Genomic DNA, 22,559 nt, shown 5'->3' with positions numbered 1-22,559 from the left:
ACTCCCTTGAATCAGTAGTCCACGCAGTAGTGATATTTTTTTCAAAACCATAATTTGTTCATATCACGTCCCACCACCCAAGCTTAAAACCCTCCAATGCAACGTCGTCCAAGAGTAATATGCCAACCCTAGATGTCATTTTAAACATTCCAGTAGCCATATTAAGACAATAGAAACAGATAAGATTACTTTTGCAATATTTTGTTTAACTCAATATATCCAGCACATCATTTCGCCGTAAGAAAAAAGGCAAAACGCCTTTAAAATCTGATATAACATCTTATAATTTTTACTTTAAAAACAACTGGAGACAGAGTCCTGGTCTGACTGGAACCATGTCCGAGGCTCAGGATGGCGGCTTCCTTCAAGGTCCCCGTTCTCTGCTCCCTCCTCAGCTTGGCGTTTGTCTCCCCGATGAGGATATATTTATGAATTGGAAGCTTTCGACCCGGAGTTCTTCAGCCTTATCTTCCTTTCCCCATGCCCCTCCCACTCCCTCCAAATGGATTTAATTGCAGTTTCACCTTTCCCAGAAATGTAATCTCATTCAGTCTGGACTTTCTCATCAAGCATATCAAGAAAAAGAAGACCTTAAAAAAAAAAAAAAAAAAAAAAAAAAAAAAAAAAAAAAAAAGCCGAAACCGGTTTGGCTCAGTGGATAGAGCGTCGGCTTGCGGACTGAAAGGTCCCAGGTTCGATTCCGGTCAAGGGCATGTACCTGGGTTGCGGGCACATCCCCAGTGGGAGATGTCCAGGAGGCAGCTGATCGATGTTTCTAACTCTCTCTCTCTCTCTCTCCCTTCCTCTCTGTAAAAAATCAATAAAATATATTAAAAAAAGAAAAAAAAAAAAGAAAAAAGAAAAAGAAGACTTGAACTTTTACAGACTTAGGAAAAGAGATTTATTTGGGCACATCTGAGGACATTGCCTGAGAGCAGAGTTCAGGGATATTTATATAGGCCGGGAGAGGGGGGAACAAAGAAGAATACAGCTGTTTTGGTTAGTTACATATAGTCAAGGAGTAATGGCTTTCCATCAGGTGGAGAGAATATACAGATAAGGAAGGGTCATTGAGCACTGGAATCTGGAGCTATGGGAAGGGTTCTGGAAGCAGTTATGTTTATATTTTTATCAGGATGTAGAAAGAACAGTCACTGCCTTCTACAATCATTTCTCTTTTTAATGGATACTGTTGGAAAGGATATGTGGCGTGGTTAGGAATTTTCTGTTCCCTTGGTTACTGATCAAGTCCCAGCAGCAGCTTAGACATCCTTTCCTTTCTCAGGCACCAGTAAGGTTGTCTGTCACAAGGGCCCTGTTCATCCACGACCCCCACAGAAAGAGAGTCCATCTGCATGATAAAAATCCTCCCCTTCTTCCTCCAGCATCCCCCACCCCCTTAAAAAAAAAAAAAAAAAAAGATGTCCTCCCCTTCTTCCTCCAGCATCCCCCACCCCCTTAAAAAAAAAAAAAAAAAGATGTCCTGGTCCCCAAACAAACCGTTTGTTTTTGTTAATATCTCCTTGCTCCATCCTTCTTCCTATAAAAACTTCCACAATGCTCTTGTAGTTGTTAGATGGGATGCTGCCCAATCCACGAATCATTTAATAGAGCCAATTAGATCTCCAAATTTACTCAGTTGAAATTTTTATTTTTTGTTCCATCTGTTCTGGTCACATTTAAAATTTTTCCCCCCAAATAACCTATATTCCTTTAAAAGGTAAAAGTGAAAATAGCTAACATTCTTACCTCAATAAGATAGCCCATTACAATGTCATTTTTTTCTTATTAAGAATTTGCAGTGTCTAGAGCTTAGGAATGTAAATGTTTTGATTCTACAGGGCAATAGATGAAGGAATGGAAAGTGTCAGAGAATAGCCTGACAGTCTAGGAAGCACTCACACTTGTTTATCTTCTTAAAATATTTACTGGAATTTACTTGGAAGAGTTGAGGTCTATTAAGTTCAAATCACCAGGCACAAGCCAGGGAGCTCATCTCCCAGGGGAATCATAGAATGTGCTGGACAAGCCAGAAGAATCTTTTGTGGGGTTTGGGTTCCTCCCTGGAGGACTGATTGTGAGGAGGGTTTAAGGAAGCAGTTCTGGAAGGTCGCTGCTTGTCAATCAGAATTAGTCTACACTGGGGTTGGTTAGGATGTAAGTACCCGTATGAGGTGAGGGAGGGGTCAATTGGATAGCCCACTAATCGTTTGGAATAACAAAGTGGGTCTGCGGCTCATTGGTAAGGAAACAGTGGTCACTCCAAGAGGAGGTGGTTATGGCATTTTCAGTTACTGAATGACCTTGGGAGACAGTGCTTCCTGTTGTAAGGGGAAGGTTTACCTTAGGGAAATATAAACCTTGCAACCAAAAACCTTGGGAGAAAGAACCCCCACTTGGAAGTTGTAGGTGTTGTATGGATTTGGTTTTAAAAATCAACACTTTGGTGTCTCATTGATATAATATGGAGCTGAGATATGTAGGAAGTGATACTGGGGAAAAATAAGGGAAGGGGTGGGGGTTCAAAAGAAAAAGGACAGGACATGGAAGGGGTAATAAAAGCATGCATGTTTTTATTGATTTCAAAGAGGAAGGGAGAGGGAAAAACATCAATGATGAGAGAGAATCATTGATTGGCCGCGTCCCGCACGCCCCTACTGGGGATTGAGCCCACAATCCAGGCATGTGCCCTTGACTGGAATCAAACCCAGGACCCTTCAGTCTGCAGGCAAAGTTCTATCCACTGAGCCAAACTAGCTAGGGCTATGCATTTTGTGTCCTCTCTTTTTTCTTCGCCTTCTTGAGTTAGGATCCTTTCTTCTTCTTTAAAAAAAAATATATTTTTATTGATTTTGGAATGGAAGGGAGAGGGAGAGAGAGAGAGAAGCATCAATGATGAAAGAGAATCATTGATCATCTGCCTCCTGCACGCACCCCACTGGGGATCGAGCCCGAAACTAGGGCATGTGCCCTTGACGGGAATCGAACCCCGGACCCTTCACTCCGCAGGCTGAGGCTCTATTCACTGAGCCAAACCGGCTAGGGCTAGGATTCTTCTTGATGTGTTAAACAGCATTCAATAATTTTTTGTTTAGTGACTGAATCATTTCGTGGTCAATTTTGGTCCTGAAATGCCAGGGAAGAAGAGCCGATGAGCTGGCATATATTGAGAACCATATCTACGACAGTCCCTATTATAGAATTTTTAAGGAGGCCTGAATTATGTATTTATTAGCATCATTATTTTGTTCCTAAGCCAGAGATTTCTGTTGCAGTACTAGAAACAGCATCCTGGCCTGAAATATTGAGGAAAGGCCTTCAGTGAGGGAATAAGCAGTCCATTCTTAATCACAAGCATAACAGAATAACTCAAATATTGCTGTTTGATCTATCGGTACTTATATTTTTTCTTAATTTTTAATTCTGCTCTGCTAGTGTTCTTTAGACCTAATGGGTTGTTTTCCCACCCGACTATGTATGTATTTTTTTTATATCTCTAATTATATACAACTGTTGGTTATGTATCCATTTTTCCTCAGTTATTTTCCTGAAGACTATAATGCCTTTTCTCCAGGATACCTCTTCTTTTTGAATTTGATCCGGTGTATTTACTCTCTGGACAAATAGTTGATTAGTTGAAGACTTTAGGCAAATAGTTCAGCTGCCACTTCGCCTTGACTTTTTAAACTTCACAATCTTTTCATTTAAAAACGTCTTGGCCCCTCCAGTGTCTCAGGAAAAACAAAACAAAACTCTGTATCTTAATATCATAACAAATGGTGACCATATTCACTCCCCTTCTATCTGTTAGTAAAAAACACACCTAAAAGTCCATTATTAAAGTGTCACGTGGTTTGATTTTTTTTTTTTCTTCCCAAGAAACAAGCTGTAATCTTCTTGGGGAAAAAGCTTTCGGGGCGGAGCCTGAGGAACGTAGGTTCTTCCCATTGGTTCTTCCTGGGAGTCTCCACCCCACTCCGGTCCCGCCCACTGGGCGGGTGAGCCAATAGGAATTTGAGTTGTGGTTCAAACGCCGGGCCGGGCGCGACCGCTGGAGGCTGAGTCGTGGGAGATTTTGGCTGTGGATCCTAACGTGGGTGAATGGAGAGGTCGGACGGGGACGGGGACGGGGACGGGAGTGGGTGGGGGAGGGTGGTGGTCTGGTGAAGAAAAAGAAAAAGGCGTGTTGGGGACCGGGTCCCGGGGGGTCGGGGTCGGGGGCAGGGGGTGGGGCGGGCGAGGGCCAGGGGCTGGGGGCGTGGGGTTGCGGCTGGGACTCCCCGGGGTCGTCTATAGCGCCCAGCCCGGTTGTCGGCCTTGACTGCACGGCGACCCTCCACGGTTCGGTTCTTCTGAGAACCAGGGTTCCTGCCGGCCCCAAACCGCCAACTCGTCTGGAATTTAGAGGCTCTTACGCGGCCTTGAAGAGTTAAGAGCTGGATTTCGTGCCCGTGGGCTCGAGCTCGCGCTTCTCCCTGCGCCTAGCTCTTGCCGTTTTTGCGTGAACGTGCCCCGCGTGGAGAGTTTGGTCGGTGCTGCCCCTTAGGTTCTCTCGTCTTCCCTAACCCCCAGGGTTTAACACATTGCGTACCGCATAGAAATCTCTAAGACATACGCCAGGGACCTTACCTTTTTGTTCATATGTGTTTCCCTCCCCTAGTTAATTCAGAATGGCTACTGTGATCTTTGTGGATAAGGAAAATGGAGAACTGGGCACTCGTGCGACTCCCAAGGACCGGCCGAAGCTGGGCTCCCGGCCCTGTAAGTATACAGGCTGCAGTCACACGCAGGGGTTGTGGACCAACGTGGCCTGCGCCTAGGGAGGCGTTAGGGAGGCGTAGGTGTACTGCGTAGGCAACTGCAGTCAAGTTTGCCGAGTACAGGCATAGATACCTCCTTTTATTTATTGCACTTCGCAGATGTTGCATTTTTCACAAATGGAAGGCAAGACCCTCTAGTAGCAAAAGGCTTATGCCTCACTTTATTGAGGCAACTGCTTCATTGCTTTGATTTGCAACCGAACTCGCAATATCGTCTGTGCTCCTGTTACAACATGCTTGCTATGAGTCTCTTTTTCATGTTCAATAGTGCAATGATATTGACAATGGCCATGCCACTGTCAAAAATGGGGGTTGAGTTAGCGGTGAGAATTAGGCCAAGTTTATACACAGTCAGCTTTCTAGTTGCACAGCTAATGTATTGCTTGAATAATCTTATGGTCTTTTTTTTCTAAAAAATTTTTATTCCAGCAGTCAAAGCGTTAGATGGGAGATCTCAGGTTTCAGCACCACATGTTGGCAAAACGTTTGATGCTCCTCCAGCCTTGCGTAAGGCTCCCAGAAAGGCTTTGGGAACTGTCAACAGAGCTACAGAAAAGTCAGTAAAGACTAATGCACCTGTCAAAGAGAAACAGACCACCTTCCCTGCTAAAACGGTAAGTGCTGTCTATAATGACACTGTTTAAACACGTCAGCACTTTTGGCTCTTAAAATGACGATTGGCATCCTCTCTGGCTTTCTTCCCAGTGAGTAGGTTAAATAGAGGCTGGCAAACAGATTGGCAGGAGAGAATCACACTGTTTTGGTGGACTTCCTCTGTGCCTTGAGATCAGCAGCCTGCAGCAGCAGGTGAATATTTTTGCCTCACCTACCCTTAACTAATATCGTGAAGCAGATTTGTTGGTAGCTCAGGCATACCTCAGAGAGGTCGAGGATTGGGTTCCAGGGGCGGGAGCGGGTGCGGGGAGAGGTCAGTGGGAGAAAAAGCAGACATATGTAAAACTTTCAACAATAAAGAATTAAAAAATACTAATAATTGGGTTCCAGGCCACCATAATAAAGCAAGTATCACCATAAAGCGAGTCATCGTTTTAATGGGGGAGGGTCTCACCTTCAATTTGTTTAAAAAAAAAAAAAAAAGCAACATTTGGAAATCCACCAAAACAGTATGAAGTGCAATAAAGCAAACGGCGATAAAATGAGGAATGTCTGTATCTACTTACACTTGTAAGTACTGAGAGGGAGGTACTTTGCAAGAGGTCACATTAATATAATAGCTCAGGTGCCGCTGTCCTCCTCCGCACCTCCCAGAGCAAGCCCCAGCTCCTCAGGTGGTAATTTGCTAGCATGCTGACTTTGTGTTTGTGATGAGCTGGGGCTGCAGGTCAGTGCATCCCAGACTGAGAGAACTTGGCTGAGAAAACGACTGGGGTGTGTGGATGACCACTTTGTTTGGATAATTGTTTTGTTTAACGTGTATTAGGAAAAAACAACTAATTAAGATAAGGCTGATGGAAACACATGGAAAATCACACTTCCAAAAGCCAAAAATGGCTTTTAGGATTAACTTCTATTCCAGCTGACAGGCCCCTTTCCTTCACTTGTAGCTTGAGTGATTGAGTTAATTACCAGCGCTGCACATTCTTGATGAGTTAGGCTGACTTAAATCTCAAACGTAACGGTTGAGCCATGCTACTAGAATTGTTGAATTGTATTTGTGTGTAATCATGAGAACATAATCATAAGGATTATGGTTCTTAGAAGTCAGCATGAAAATGAAAAAATTTAAAATGTGGTGAAGAAGCCCTCACACATCTTGAAGAAACCCTCTCGCTAACTCATGTTTTCTTGGATTGTTTTAGGTGACCGAGAAGACTGTTAAAGCAAAAGGCTCTGCTCCTGCCTCAGATGACACCTATCCAGAAATAGAAAAATTCTTTCCCTTCAATCCTCTCGGTAGTATCTTTTGGTATTACAAAAATTCTTTAGCCTAGAGTTTCTCTTAGAACCCAATGTAGCTGCAACTTGATACGGCTATCAATATGATACACGACCCAAAGCTATAACCAGACTGTCTGAATCTGGGTTGCTTTGAACAAATATGCTTGTTGGTAGATTTATTTCTAAGGTACCATCTAAGGTCAGAAGGGGAATTGGAGCAAGGATGTGGAGAACATTTTCTCCTTTCCTCAAGAAATTACCTCCTAGGGAGGAGATGTGTTCACTAACCTTGAAAAAGTCTGCAGTGGACAGCTCTAGCAAGCCTGTTAGAAACGGGGCTTTATGTCAAATTGAACAATGCCAGTGAAAACATGATTTGTTTACTCCTTCAAACTGCTACATGTATCTGAAATATTTTCTTTTATAGAACGAGCTTGTTTCGCTTTAATTTGCTCACATTTGAGGAGGGGCTACTGTATGCCAGGCCCTGCCCTGAGGGAGCCCATGATTCTGAGGGAAAGTGAACAAATCATCTTACAGTGAGTGTGAGCAAGCAAAAACCAAAAACCAAACAAACAAAAAATACGGCCTTTTAGGGGAACAGCAGGGAAGCTTTCACAAAGGCTATAAGGAGACAGCTGGATGAAGAAGGGGATGGGCAAGGCAAGAGCCTTGGACACAGTGTGTGCAAAGATCCTGAGGTGGAAGGAAGGAGTGGAGTGGTTCTGGGGAACCGAGAGGCAGAGTGAAGGAAGACACAGGTGAAGCAGTGGGGGCTGATCAAGCAGGGCCTTCTGCTTTCTCAGCTGGATTTTTTGCCCTTTCATTCTAAGGGCAGTTAGTCATTCTCCTGGTACACATCCTGATTGGTTCTGGCTTTCCTACCTTAAAAACAATTCCACAATTAGTATTCTGGAAATTACACTGTTGCGAGTTTGTGAGTTTACCCAGTGAGTAAACTTTTAAGAATTGCTTGCTGAGCCTCGAAGGGTGTGTGATGACATTCTGACAGTATCCATGCTAATAATTACCATTCATTCATCAAGGAAAATAAGGCAGATTTAGGCATATTGGCCAGGAAGGAGGACTACAGTATGCTGTGTTTCAGGGAAGAGACACGGCCAAGTTGTCCTTTAAACAGGAGCATGTGTAAGCGAACCCACCTCCTGTGGATGAGGATGCCTGCTTCCCCCGTGTTCTCTAACTGCAAATGTTTTAACACTAATCTTGATCAGAAAGGCAATGGGTATCTTTTTGTTTTAAATTGTGTGTGTGTGTGTGTGTGTGTGGGGGGGGGGGTGCCTCAGTGAAAGCATATTTGATAATTGGCCTTTTGTAGTTATTTTAACTTCTGTTTGTATCTTTGTTTGCCTTTGATAATGTGACTACTATTTTAAAAGAGATCTTAGTGGATAAAGGAAATTAGCTCTTTATAGTGCAAACTTGTATCCTCTTGAATCTTTTTTCTGTTATGGTTTCCTTTACAATTCAGTGGTTTTAAATTAAGTAGTCACCATCACTCAATTCCTTCTTGACCGGTTTTACCAGGATTCAAAAGGAGCAGACAACTTTCTAGTATATAGGCTTTAGAGACCTTTTTACACTTTACAAAATGATGGTTCTTCATTCTTAGCTTTTTAGAAAACAGTTAGAAAAAAGTTTTATTATTATTATTTATTTAGAGAGAGATAAGAAGGGAGAGGGAGAGAGAAACATTGGTGTGAGAGTGAAACGTGGTTCGGTTGCCTTTCCATAGGCACCTGAACCTGGGATTGAACCCACAACCTGGATATGTGCCCTGATTAGGAATTGAACCCACAACCTTTCGGTATAAGGCACAATTTTCCTACCAACTGAGCCACACTGGCCAGGGCAAGAAAAACCAGTTTTAAATAATTAACACTGTGGTTCTCAAATTTTTTTGTTTAATCACTCTTTTATACTCTTAAAAATTAGTGAAGACCCCAAAGAACTTTTGGTTGTATGTTCTGTTTATATTTCCTGTATCAGAAATTAAAATGGAGGTATTTAAAGTTATTATTTGGTTAAAAAATAATAAACATATTACATTAGCATAAATAACTTGAAAAAACATAAAATAACTTTTCCAAAACACAAAAAACTTACTGAGAAGACTGGCATGGTTTTATATTTTGAAAATTTGCTTAATTTGCCTTAATATAAGATAGCCGGATTCTTATCTGATGTTTGCATTCAATCTGTTGCATCTGTTTGGGTTGCAGTATATGAAGAAAATCTGGCCTCATGCAGATAAATAGCTAGGAAAGGGAGAAGCATTTTAAATAGTCTTTTCAGATCAGTATAGATGGTTTTCTTTGGTACTACCCTAAAATTCAATTGGTGGCTGTTTCTGAACGTATAGATGCAATGTGAAACCGAAAACCATATCAATGAATATTTTATACTCCGACAGTAAAATTCATTGGTCTGTTTTGCACTTCAAAGTATCTTTTATCCTAACATTCGTCACACATTGCTCACCTAGGCATATTGGTTTATTGAAAAATGTAGATTATCCAAAGGCAGCTTCATTATGCAATTTTAAAAGCATGTTCATTAATATCACCACTCATCGGATCAGAAAAATCTTAAGTATGAGGAAGCTGTCAAGCTAATGATCACAGGTAAGTTTTTCAAAATCCTGTGTTTTTTTCTTGAAATTGTGAATTTTAATCACTGGCAACAAATACTGTTTTCCTTGAAGGGATAGGCTCCTTTCATTCTTTTGAGAAAATATGCAACCAACACCCAGCTCTGAGTAACCAGTTTGTCTTTTAGGTGTTCTTTCACCTGACTGGTGTTCGGGAAAAGGCCTCTAGTTTAGTTTGCAAAGCAAATATTTGCCCAAATCCTTTTTCTTTGAGATCACCATTGTACTTCAGTGGGCAGCAGAGTGCTTCCTGACATCTGCCTCATTTTGTCATACAAAATATTAAAAAGACATGTCCTCAAAGATCGAGAGCTAAGAAGGTTAATACTTTTTATGCATATGGTAAAGTGAAGTGTGGAACTGCCTTTTTTACTGCAGGTGAATGGTAGTGAGGAATATGTGACTACTAAATATAGTGTCTTGCCCCTGCCTTGTCCAGTTAAGGCACAGTGATTTTTATCCGCTGTTGCTTTTGTGCCATCATTGCAAGTGTCAGCACAGTGGGGGAAAGGTGTTCACGTTATTAGAAAAGTGGCTTTGACCTTGTGGACCCGCTGAAAGGGCCTCAGACTCCCAGGAGTCCACTATCCATACTGAGAATTGCTGTCCTGACGAAACCCTCTCTTTGTGGCAGATTTTGAGAGCTTCGACCTGCCTGAAGAACACCAGATCGCACAGCTCCCCTTGAGTGGAGTGCCTCTCATGATCCTTGACGAGGAGAGGAAACTTGAAAAGCTGTTACACCTGGGCCCCCCTTCACCCCTGAAGGTGCCCTCTCTGCCCTGGGAGTCCGGTAAGTGAACAAGGGCCCTCCTAGAAGGGCCGCAGACAGTTTGTGTCATGACACTTGCATTACCATGGGGACAGAGTTATGGGGGAGGTTAGCCTACAAGACATTTCTGTCCTTCAGACTTCAGGGCAAGGTTTCAGAATAATGAAAACCCTTCTCAGTTGATATTGCTGTTTAGTTCCAAATGCTCAGGTAAAATCAAGTCATTCTGGAATCGAGAGCCTCAGATATAGCCAAACAAGATTGAACTTAGCATATGGTTTCTTAGATTGTACGTTGAAGTATAGTAAAACTTGCTTGGAATGAGAATTCCAACTCGCTCGTTCAGGATCAAGACACTTGTGCAATAACATAGAATGGCAAAACCTCACTGCACAAGGTTTGTGTTCTTGGTTCAAACTGGTGGTCAGAAGTTGTCAGTACGTTTTCTGTGTGTTAACTTAGACACTTACACTGTTTCATACATTTACATTAGTGATGTTGTTGGCTCTTACTTGGACCTCTAATAAGAACAATAGTTTCAGGAACTTCATTTCCTGATATTGGTTAATTCTGGGACCACAGCCACATTCCAGGAAATGAGTGCATGTGAGTGTAGGTGGTATGGGCATAGAGATTCACTAGACAAAGGGAAAAACAGTGGATGATTAAAGTGATAACTAATGTCCATGTTGAGATGGACAATGAATCAAGGCAGTTTGCAGGTATTGTCTAAGAAATTCCTGTTTTCTAGATCCGTTCCAGTCTCCCTCAAGCCTTCTGTCAACTCTGGATGTTGAATTGCCACCTGTTTGCTATGACTTAGAGATTTAAGTTTCTTCGTGCTTTATAGTTTGCATGTATGAATAGTTTGTATTAATAAAGATATTCTTTAACAGACTCTTCTTAATATTGCGGTTGGTATTTGTAATTTGCTTAAGACAGTATAAAAACTCGTAGAAGTGTTCATAGCCAAAAGTTTATAATATGACAATAGACATTTGTCTGATTTGAAAATTTTAGCTTAAAACCCTTTGGTTTGTTTTAACAGCTTATTTTAGAAGTTGTCACTGTTTTCCTTGAAGCTTATACCCCTTAATGTGTATTTTATTGTGTTCTTGTGGCCATTAACTAGTGACAGTTATTAGATTTCTTAATTAGAAGAGCCACTTCAAACTTATTAAGTATCTATTGCTAGGCATTCTTTATTGCTTGTTCTATTTGCAGTGGAACCTCGGTTCTTGAACTTAATTCATTCCGGAAGGCTGTTCGAGAAGTGATTTGTTCGAAAGCCAAATCATTTTTCCCCATTAGAAATAACATGAATTGAATTAATTTGTTCTAGACCCCAAAATGATTCCCTGTTTTAACCTTTCTTATATACAAAATATGTCGAATGTAATGTTCGGTCTATAAACAAGCACTTCTTTTCTTAAATTCATCGAATCACCCCCTGCTAGCCTTAAACGAATCACTTTCAGCACCATAGTGGAACCTTGGTTCTCAAACTTAATTTGTTCTGGAAGGCTTAGAGGAGCAATTTGTTTGAAAGCCAAATCATTTTTTCCCATTAGAAAGAATGTAAATTGAATTCATCTGTTCCAGACCCCCAAAGGATTCCCTGTTTTAACCTTTTTATGTACAGTATATGCCTAATGTACTGTTTAACCTACAAATAAGCACTCCTTAAATTTATCAAACTACCCCTTACTAGCCTTAAGTGAATTTTTAATCTATCCCTGCCTCGGAAATGCTAGCACTGACTAACTGCTTTATGGTTATCCAATCAACAAGTTTTTCTCCTGTTCAATTGCCTGAGATTGTTTTGTGAGCCCTTTCACACCCTTAGCAACATTGGCGCTCTTGATGGTCTTGTTTGCCCAGTTTCTGATATACTGCACAGGGTGACACTCCATGGTCCATCTATGGAGAGTGGGTCTAAACTTACAAGCCGGATCTACGGCAAATTGATTGGTACAATACAGAATAGAAGAGAGTGACTGGATAATCATCATATCCTGAATAGAAAATACAGTATATCTTCTGTGTGCTATTGGGACAGACTGCTGCTTTTGAATTATGATAGACTAGAGGCCTAGTGCACGAATCTGTGCACCAATGGGGTCCCTTGGCCTGGCCTGTGGGATTGGGCTGAAAATGGCTCTCTGACATCCCCCAAGGGTCCTGGATTGCAAGAGGGTGCAGGCCAGGCTGAGAGACCCCACTGGTGCATGATTGGGGCCAGGGAGGGGCCACAGGAGGGCTCCAGGGCGTGTCCAGCCTGTTTCGCTCAGTCCCGATCAGCTGGACTCTAGCAGCAAGCTAACCTACCGGTCAGAGTGTCTGCCCCCAGGTGGCCAGTGCAAGTCATAGTGAGCAGTTGAGTGGCCTTAGCATATCATTAGCATATTATGCTTTGATTGACTGAATGGCTGTCTGGACACTTAGCATATTAGGCTTTTATCATATAGGATTCTTTGGCTACCTGTTTTCAGTTGTGCGTAATGTAGTTTGTTTGTTTGTTTATTTATTGCGTAATGTAGGTTATATTACCAATGTTAGCAGGAGACTGTTTCCTTATGCCAGAGAAAATGAATTGTAATCATCAAATAGTGTTTTGCAAACTTGGTAGTAGCAGCTTATCTTCCCTTCCCTTAGAAAGATGATAATGTAAGCCACGTAGCATAGATTTTCCCTCAGTGATCTTAGTGCCTCTCTTCATACTTCACTCAGATGCAAAAATTGTTGTTTATTCTTTAGCATAAGTTATATTCTGCTCCTCAACTAAATGTGTGTGTGTTTGACAACTGATCTGAATTAAATTTCCTGTGACACATTTTCATCTTCAAAAAGTCTTTAAAAAAAAAATCATGACTTTGAGCCCAGCCAGCATGGTTCAGTGGTTAAACATTGACCTATGAACCAGGAGGTCATGGTTTGATTCCCAATCAGAGCATATGCCCCGGTTGTGGGCTCGATTGGAAGCAGCCAATCACCGAGTCTCTTTCATCATTGATGTTTCTATCCCTCTCTCCCTCTCCTTTCCTCTCCGAAATCAATAAAAATATATTAAAAAAAGAAAAAGACTTTGAGAAGCTGGATTTACAGGCCCCAAGTCCATCCTGTGGCAAATCTCTCCCTTCTTCCTGACACCACAGTCTGCTCTGAGCTCTCCCTGTGCGTCAGCAAGATCTGTGCACACTTCCACCATTGCCCTTCCCACATCGTCTTGTAATTGGCTGCTGGCTAGTTTCCACTGAAACACCGACCTTTGTGTCCCCAATGCCTGGCACATAATAGGTACTCAGAAGGTAAATATTCTGTTTTCATTATTTACTGACAAAAAGTGTATGTAGATGACTTAATCCTTTTTATTTTTATTGTTTCAAATCTGCATTGTCTAATTCCCTTCATTGATGCCAAAAAATATCTATTGAGGGGTCACTGTGTTGGGTACTGTTCTAGATACTAAGGATATAACACTGAGCAAGACAGATAAAAATCTCGCCTTCACCCTAGCCAGAGGAACAGATTATCTATGAAATAATAGATAAGTTACGCGATATGCTAGAAAGAGATAGGTGCCATGGAAAAAAACCAAGTGGGGAGGGGGTGTGTCTGTGGGTGAGTGAGTGGATGGGTGGGAGCCAAACTCTTCAGGGAAGAAGGGGAATGAATGAAATTTTAAATAGAGAGGTTATAGAGGGCCTCAGTGGGAAGGTACTTTTGAAAAGAGATACTTTTGAACAAAGATACTTTTGAAGGCGGTGAAGGGGTAGCCTTGAGGATATCCAGGGCTAGGACTATCCAGGCAGAGGAGAGAGCAAGGGCACAGAGGCCCCGAGGCAGGAGTGGCCTTGGTGCGTTTGAGCAATGGCAGGAAGATCAGCAGGACTGCAAGGCAGTGAGTGAGAGGAAGAGGGTTGGGAGACAACGCCAGAGAGCAGAGAGGGAGAGATCGGGCCAGGTCAGATCTGGAGGGCCATGGAGATGAGTTGGATCTTTAGTGTAGGCCCCTGGGTGGGGAGCAAACGATTGTTGGGGACAGGGTAGTGTTGAGCTAGGAAGCTGGTGAGTGGGTGCTCGGAGATCAGATTATGGAGAGTTTGCAGTTATGGGCAGTGATCAAGTCTAGGAGATGACCACAGGAGTGAGTGACCGAGGCAGGTCGGTGGAGAACAAGCTCATGGGAGGAGAATCGTTAAGGAGTGTTGAGAGTGGGCCCTGGAGGTGATGGAATGAAGGCGTGGTGTAGAGAGAATGGCAGTGAGCTAGGAGCCAAACTCTTCAGCGAGGAGAGGGAATGAATGCCTTGGTTGTTTGCAGTAAGACTGTCAATGGAAGGTGCAGTCAGATGACCTGAGATTCCAGGGTTTTAGGGCTGAGAGAGGGAGCGTGGTCTGGAGGCAGCAATGAGGGTCCCTGTTGAGGGTGGGGATGAGAGACCAGGGGAGGGTTGGTGACTGGAGCAGGGATGCCAGCCAGGGAGCCAAGGTTCCCTCTGGGTGTGCAATATGACTGTATTTTAGGATACTGCTATTAATGACACATTTATTTATTTTTATTTATTATTTTAAAATATATTTTATTGATTTTTTACAGAGAGGAAGGGAGAGGGATAGAGAGTTAGAAACATCGATCAGCTGCCTCCTGCACACTCCCTACTGGGGATGGGCCCGCAACCAAGGTACATGCTCTTGACCGGAATCGAACCTGGGACCCTTGAGTCCGCAGGCTGACGCTCTATCCACTGAGCCAAACCAGTTAGGGCGACATTTATTGATTTTAACGGAACGTAAATGGGAGTATCACTTCCCAATACCAGGTTTCTTAGCCTGGGTGAAACTGGGTGAGGATTTTTCAGTTCTTTTACTTGGAAGGGAATAATAATTAGGAATTAGTAGTTTCTGCTCCTTGGTCTGTAGAGAGAGGCATCCAGGGTTAAGGCCGCCCCTTTTCATTGCTCGTGGGAGTCTGCCTCGAGGTTCACCACTGCCCCGACAGGCTGCATCAGGGCACGGAGGAAGGAAAAGGTGGCTTAGAAGACAGGCAGTTGCCAGGAGAAGAACAAGAATGGAGGAAAAGAGCAAGAAGCGGCGTTTGCGGAGCCACTAGGAAGGTTTCATCTGGATGCACTTCTCGTTTGCCCTGCAGGCAGCGTTACAGAGCAGTGCTTCCCCAGGGGTGGCTGGAGACTCCCGGGGTCTTGAAAGGGTGTGTGACATCAAGGCTGTTTCAACAGTAGTACTCAGGTTATTTGCCATTTTCACACCTTCTCTCACAAGTGCATCCTGGAGTTTCGTAGGAGCTGTGTGAAATGTGATTTCCCAGCAGATTGAATGCAGAAGTGGAGACGAGAATCCAGCTGTTTTCTTTTAAGCCAGATATTAAACCTGCAAAAATGTAAAACAATATCAGTCTTCTCGCTAAATGTTATTTGGGAAAAGAGTTATTTTTCATGAACATGTTAACTATATTAACATTAAAAGGGGTTGTTACTGCAATGTTTAAATAAGTAAATATTTTTTAAATTCCCATTTTAATTTCTCTTTTAAAAAATTAATCATTACCTGATAATATTTTTCTGTTGATTTTTAGAGAGAGTGGAAGGGAAGGGGAGAGACGGAGAAAGAGAAACATCGTTGTGAGAGAGGCACATTGATTGGTTGCCTCCTGCACCCACCCCAACTGGGGATTGAGCCTGCAATGGAGTTCACGCTCTTGCTTGGAATTGAACCCGGGACCCTTCAGTTTTGGGCCGATGCTTTATCCTCTCAGCCAAACCTGCTAATTTCTAATAACTCTAACTATTGATATGTATTCAATAGTTTATAAATAACAGCTCTTTGTGGTCCTTAGTAAGCTTTAAGAGTGTAAAGGAACCCTGAGACCAAACGGTCGAGTGGGTGAGATGTGCTAGCGGTAGACCCAGGCTTTGCTTTTTTGTTATTTTTTAATGATTTCAGAGAGGAAGGGAGAGGGGGAGAGAGATGGAAACATCAATGATGGGAGAGAATCATCGACCTGCTGCCTCCTGCATGCCCGCCACCCAGGACCAAGCTCGCAACCCGGGCATGTGCCTTGACTGGGAATCGAACCGTGACCTCCTGGGATGCTCAATCACTGAGCTATGCCAGCCGGGCCAGGCTTTATATTTTAGGATGTTACTTAACCTCTCTGGAACTTAATATCCTTATCTGCAAACTAGGCTACCTCATACACTAATTGTGAACAACAAATGGAATGTGTTAATAGTATTTTGCACAGTGCTGGGCACAGTTATAATTTTATAAGTGTTGATTATTTCATCAAATAATTGATTTGATTTCATCAAATAATACATATAATAGTATATGCATAACCCCGTGCTAAGTGCTGTGAAGGATGTGAAATGCATAAGTCACAGTTCTTATTCTGAAGGGGTTTACTGTCCCAGAGGGGAGAGATTTCCGGATTTCTGTAGTTGGTACGTTTGTGTTCACTTCCCAGCTCTACCTGACCTTGAGCAAGCCGCTTCCTGTGGGGTAAAGTCAAGTAATAAAGGCATCCAGCTGGTCCACTGAGGCGACAGTAAGTTCCCCCTGTATCTTTCAGGCCTCATTGCTGCTGCCTCAGTTTCACACCTGGTTTTGTTTTTCTCCTTGAAAATTACACCAAGTCCTTTTTTCTTGGCTATTTCCAGAACCCTCTTTTCTTCCCGAGATAACATAAGCCGTGCCACTAGAGGGCGCCTCCTGCCTTCCTAGTCACTCACTTGCTGCTTTCTCTAATTTGGAAATGGTCTTTTGGCTGAGATGATGTCTTCAGGGCACCCTCAGCTTGGTGAGTGTGGTAAGCTTGGCCCGAGAAACCTAACTCTGTTTGTATCAGTCAATGCATATTTACAGAGACCTCTTTAAGTGAACCTGGGACAGGAAGGGTTGGTGGGAGGAAGATTGTGGGTGTCACCACCGTCATCTGACATTTAGTGAGCATGTACTTTATGTCAGGATTGTGCTAACTGCTTCACGTGCATGTCTCATGGAATCTCAGCAACACCATGGGGGGTGGGTATGGGCATTCATTTTTAATAGCTGGAAACCCGAGCTCTGATTGGTTAAGTAACTGGTGCAAAATCCGGCTAGAAGGTGGTGGTTCACAGCCAGGAGGGGTGTGCTGATTGCAGAGGCTGTGAGCTGGAGGGAGAGAGGCCTGGGCTGGCTGGAGGCAGGATTTGGACAGAAGGAGAAGACCAGAGAGAGTTTGGTCAGGCAGGGGAATTACACTTGTACTATGAAATGGCCTCCATTGGGGATCGTAACACCTTAAGCAGGTAGCAGGTCTTACTGTTCGAGGACAGTGATTCTCAACCTTACCAGACACAAAACCCCTTTCTGTAACAAGTTTTTTGTAACTCTCCCTTTACTATTCTGAAGTGAAATTCAAAGGCATTGTATATATCTATCTTATCTATCTATCTATCTATCTATCTATCTATCTATCTATCTATCTATCTATCTATCTATCTATCTATCTATCTATCATCATCTATCTAGATATGCTTGGATATAATACGAAAGGAAATACTAACAATTGAATATCAGACTTACTTATACATATGTAAGTCTGCCCACACAAAAAGCCACCTGCACAAATTTCCAAAGTGTCCACCAGGGGGCGGCATACCTCTTCCACGCCTGCAAACTGCCCACAGTCTGATCCAGTGACATTGGCCTGTTTCCTCTGCCATTGAAATGGCCTCATGTTAGCGTACTAATGTGGCATGATTGTCTGCCTGAGGTCCCCTGAGAGGTAAGGGTGGGAAGTGGGGTATAAAGAGAGGAAGTCACGGAGGATGGAGCTGACCCTCAAGTCATTTTGATAGGTTTCTAGCACATGAGCACACCCGATGAGAGTCATATGCTTTAAAATCTTAGTTTTGTTTATTGAGTCATTTGCTTTAAAAGTGATTAGGAAGTAACATATTTGTTTTACTCTCATTGAAATTATTTTTGAGGTTTGTACTACAGCAAGCGATACGTATTCATTAAAAATTTTTCTTTAAATTGACTAAATTTTTCTTTAAATGCATATGTTTAAATGGAAACTTTAATATATAAATGGAAAACATGTATCTCTTAGCTTAATTAGAGGGTAATCTAAAAAAAAGTGAAAGGGAATATTTCTTTTTAAAAATATTTTTATTGATTGCAGAGGTGAAGGGAGAGGGAAAGAGAGAAACATCAGTGATAAGAGAGAATCATCGATTGGCTGCCTCCTGCACATTCTCCACTTGGGGATCAAGCCCACAACCTGGGCCTGTGCCCTGACTGGGAATCGAACTGTGACCTCCTGGTTCATAGGTCAACCCTCAACCACTAAGCCACTCTGGCTGGGTGGGAATATTTTTCTTACTATTTAAGAACATCCACATTATTTCAAAGATTTCACTGTGTGCCCCTAAAATCATCTCTCATACAACAGTAGACAAAACGTCCCTCACTCTGGAGACATTGGTTCGGTGGTGGCTTCCTGGACTTGGAATCAAGGGACCACTTACTAGCTGTGTGTCCTGCACCTGTCACGTGCCCTCTCTGGGCTTCTCTGTCTTCACCTGTGAAATGAGGGCCTTCTTCTGGCTCTAATAGTTTAAGACTCGCTGAAGCCCTGGTTCTCACTGGAAGGGGACCCGGGTCTTTGGGAGGACGTCCTCCTCTTTTGTGCTTAGACCCGTTGAAGGGTCTAATCCTAGAGAAAGCCAAGATTCTCAGAAATCTCAACCAGCACCCTCTCTCCTGAGAGGCAATTTAGCCTAACAGCAGAGCAGCTAAGAGCTGAGACCCCGGAGTCCAGGAGATCGGATTTGCTAGTAAATCTTCACTCTGCCACCTCCTCGTTTTCTGACTTTGAACCAGTTACTCCACCTCTTTGGCCCCAGTTCCTCTCTATACATTCGGGACAGTCATAGTGTTTGTCTTCACTGTGAACATGAAATAACATGCATGTCAAGTGCTCACTACAGTGCCTAGCCCCTATGCTAGCAGTTACTCCTGCTTATTCTGCTGATTCCTAAGATTTAAAAAAAATGAAATTGAGGTATCCCAGAGTAAGCCATGGGGGGACCCTGTTTGGTGGCCCTGTCCCCAATATTTTTAAACAGGTGAAATGAATACCATAGACACCAAGAAGGGGAGGTCTTGTCTGATAGTGGTGAATGTGAATGTACAAGGCTGTCCCACCCACCCATGGCCTTGGTGGTAATGGGAGGGCTGGGTGTCTTTGTGTGGGTTTTAAGAGTTTGAAAAAATTTTTAAATTTTTGTTTAAAAGCACTAGCTCAGTGACTTGTGGCTTCCTAGCCCACAGGTTTCCTGCGTCTGTGCCTGGCTGGTAGGTACAGAGGCCTGCAAGTGGGTAGTGGGATAGGAGAGAGTTTGGGGGAGCCGTAGGGGGACAGAGTTAACCCCTGGTGGCCCATGATCTGCTCTTCCACAAAGGCAAGCCTGTTCTAGCCCCAGGGGGTCCACATTGGGCTGGAGACAATGCTTTGTTCTTGCTGGGAGACACCTACCTTCCAGATCAGGTAGAATTCTCCTGATGAGGATATGGTGTTGGCATGATCATGTGACTGCTACCCAAAGCATGGAGTCGTGTTCTTTCACCTGCAGAGCTGGAGCAGGAGGACTCTTTTGTAGAAAATCTGGATCCATTGCTGGCAATGAAACCAATTCAGCTGCCTGAAGCAGAAAAGGAGCTTATTGAAAGCATGTCCGATGGTTCATGGAAACGTCAGGAAAGCTGCAGAACAGACACGAGATCAAGGGCAGCGGCAAGGGGGCCGGGCCTCAGCCAGAGCAGCTGTGTGAGAGATGACGCAGCCCCAGTCTGGCGTCGATGCAACTGCCATCAAACAAAGCCAGCTCACGCTGCTGCCACTGGTGGACTTGAGTGGGAGGTGTTGCTGTCGCCACTGCAGTTAAAATGAACTCTCTAGGGCCTCATTTCATTGCACTTGCAAATCTAATTGATTGGACTGGGTCTTGTGCTCAACCATCCTAGGTGTAAGGAATGCTGGGAAAACAAGTGACTGACATCTTCAGCTTCTATAGTGGGAGATGCGCTCTGCTCCCCACCAAGACTCTTAAATGGGGGGTGGTCCCCAAACAATAGAAGGCAGCCCACCAAAGTTCACACACATTTTGCGGGAACAGAAACCAGCCACAGCTAGCATCAGTAAAAAAGACTCTTCTAGCCCTGACCAGTGTGGCTCAGTGGTAGGGCCCGCACACCAAAGGGTAGTGGGTTCAATTCCCAGTCAAGGGCACATACCTGGGTTGCTGGTTTGTGCCCCACCCTGGTTGGGGTGCGTGTGTGAGGCAAGCAATTGAAGTGTCTCTCTCACATTGATTTTTTTTTTCTTCCTCCCTCTCTCCCTTTCTTCCACTCTCTGAAAATCAATGGAAAAAATATCCTTGGGTGAGGATTAACCAAAAGCAAACAAACAAACAAAACCAATAAAAAAATAAAAGACTCTTCTAGTACAGGGTGTTTTATGAAACCAAGAGCAGGAGGGTCCCAGACCTCAGGCGTGGCCTGGACCCAGATACTTGAAAATCAATGAACTTTTTCTCTAGCTCTCACCTCTGCTTCTCTGTGCTCCTTCTTCATTTTCTCTCTCTGCGTTCTGACATGTTATTTTTCCAGTCCAGGGCAAAAATCACAGGGCGAAAATGGGGCCTTTGGAGGCCGCCCTGTGGCTCTCAGGGTCCCTGAAGCCAAGAAGGGGAGCGAGGCATTCACTACAGGGGTGGCTTCTGCCTCCGTGCCTTCATTCATGCCACGGAGAAAGGGTCTCTGCTGTTCCGTAGCGCTTTTACTCACTGTGGAGGTGCCCTTGGACAACCGAGCATCCCTCCCGCGTCTCTCTGAGGCTGCGGTTACCAGCTCAGATACTCCCAGAAAGTCAGGTCTTCCTTATTTTACTGACAGAGGGCCTGGGGTCTCAGAAACGGACTGACACAGGTCCCGACTGTCCCGTGAAGTAGTTGGCACATATGCAGTGCTCAGAAGGGTGCTTGGCATGTAGAAAACTCTCAGTAGATGTTACTTATGTCACTGGGATATCTTTTCTTCCAAAGCCTATTTCTCTCTCCTCTCTTTCTCTTTCTTGTCTCCCCCTGTCCCTTCTTCATTCATTCTTTCCAAAAAATAAGTACTGCAGGCCTTTGGTGTGGTGGTCTTTCATCTGTGAATGAGATTCCTGTCTTCCCAAGGCTCTTCTTTCAGTAGAAAGCAAGTAAACCAACAAGGTAATTTCTGATGGTGGTCAGTGCTCTGAAGGAAATAACAGAGAAGTGGCAGGGCTGGCTCCGGGGGAGGGCTACTGGGCATGGAGTTTGGGGAAGATGCTTCTGAGATGGTGATCATGAACTTGGGAATGAAGCGTCAGAGCTGAGGGAAGAGGGACTAGCATGGTGAAAACTCTGAAAGAAAAGAAAGGGGAAAGAAAGGCTTTGTGGCCGGCACACTACGGGGATGAGTGTGATGGAGGATGCAGGTGGAGGGAAGGGCTTTTTAATGACATAGTTATTCTAAGTGCAAGGGGTGGGGAACCCCTGGGAGCCATTTATATAGATAGGACAGTGTTGTGATCTGATTTATTATTTTTTAAATTAATTTTTATTGATTTTTAGAGAGAGAGAGGAGGGGAGGGAGAGAGAGAAATCTATTTGTTGTTCCACTTATTTATGCACTCATTGGTTGTTTCTTCTTTGTGTCCTGATTTGGGATCGAACATGAAACCTTGGCATATTAGGACAATGCTCTAACCAACTGAGCCACCCGGCCAGGGCCCTTGTGATCTGATTTAGAGTAAAAAATTATTTTTTTCTAGAGAACCACAAATTGAGGGACATTCTACAACCAAACAAAAGTAAACAACAACCACAAAGATCACCTAACTGGTCTGTACTCTTGACAAATGTCAGGGTCATGGAAGACATGCAAGGGCTGAGGAAGAGCCCCACACTGAAGAGATGTGGCACCTACATGCTGCGTGTGGTCCTGGACTCGGTCCTGGGCTGAGAAAAGTCGCTCTAAAGAACACTATTGGGGTAACCGATGAGATTGGGAAATGTACTATTTTTAGATGAGTATTGCATCATTGTTCAATTTTCTGACTTCGACAGCTTGGCTGTGGTTATGTAGGACAATATCTTTGTTCTTAGGAAATACCCACAGAAGTGTGTAGATATAAAAAGGCATGATATTTGCAATGCATTCTTAAAAGGTTCGGAGAAATGTGTATATAGAGAGAGTGAAAAACAAATATGGAATAACATTAAAAGTTGGTGAATCTGCCCTAGCTGGGTAGCTCAGTTGGTTAGAACATTGTCCTGATATGCCAAGCTGTGGTTTCAACC

General features: G+C 43.5%; 1 protein-coding gene across 2 annotated transcripts; it reads left to right on the top strand.

Moving 5' to 3' along the window:
• Positions 1-4,021: 4,021 nt before the first annotated feature.
• Positions 4,022-11,059, top strand: PTTG1 (PTTG1 regulator of sister chromatid separation, securin). Of its 2 annotated transcripts, none has more exons than XM_036315179.1 (6): positions 4,022-4,109; positions 4,661-4,761; positions 5,250-5,434; positions 6,641-6,734; positions 10,025-10,183; positions 10,914-11,059. In XM_036315179.1, the coding sequence occupies exons 2-6, from the start codon at positions 4,671-4,673 to the stop codon at positions 10,991-10,993; spliced, it is 609 nt and encodes a 202-aa protein (XP_036171072.1). In that variant the 5' UTR covers positions 4,022-4,109; positions 4,661-4,670; the 3' UTR covers positions 10,994-11,059. The 2 variants fall into 2 exon arrangements, with proteins under 2 accessions (XP_036171072.1, XP_036171073.1); XM_036315180.1 differs by having other exon boundaries at positions 4,025-4,093.
• The last annotated feature ends 11,500 nt before the right edge of the window (positions 11,060-22,559 follow it).

This window comes from Myotis myotis, unplaced genomic scaffold (genome assembly GCF_014108235.1).
Source record: "Myotis myotis isolate mMyoMyo1 unplaced genomic scaffold, mMyoMyo1.p scaffold_m19_p_6, whole genome shotgun sequence".
Taxonomy (NCBI): domain Eukaryota; kingdom Metazoa; phylum Chordata; class Mammalia; order Chiroptera; family Vespertilionidae; genus Myotis; species Myotis myotis.
Note: the sequence above shows the minus strand (reverse complement) of the source record. Positions and strands in the feature narration are given on the sequence as shown.

Excerpts from the sequence above, each read along its gene's own strand:
- PTTG1 (XM_036315179.1), top strand. The coding sequence starts at position 4,671 with ATGGCTACTGTGATCTTTGTGGATAAGGAAAATGGAGAACTGGGCACT. Across the intron at positions 4,762-5,249 it reads GAAGCTGGGCTCCCGGCCCT|CAGTCAAAGCGTTAGATGGG; the intron begins GTAAGTATACAG and ends TTTTTATTCCAG. Across the intron at positions 6,735-10,024 it reads CTTTCCCTTCAATCCTCTCG|ATTTTGAGAGCTTCGACCTG; the intron begins GTAGTATCTTTT and ends TCTTTGTGGCAG.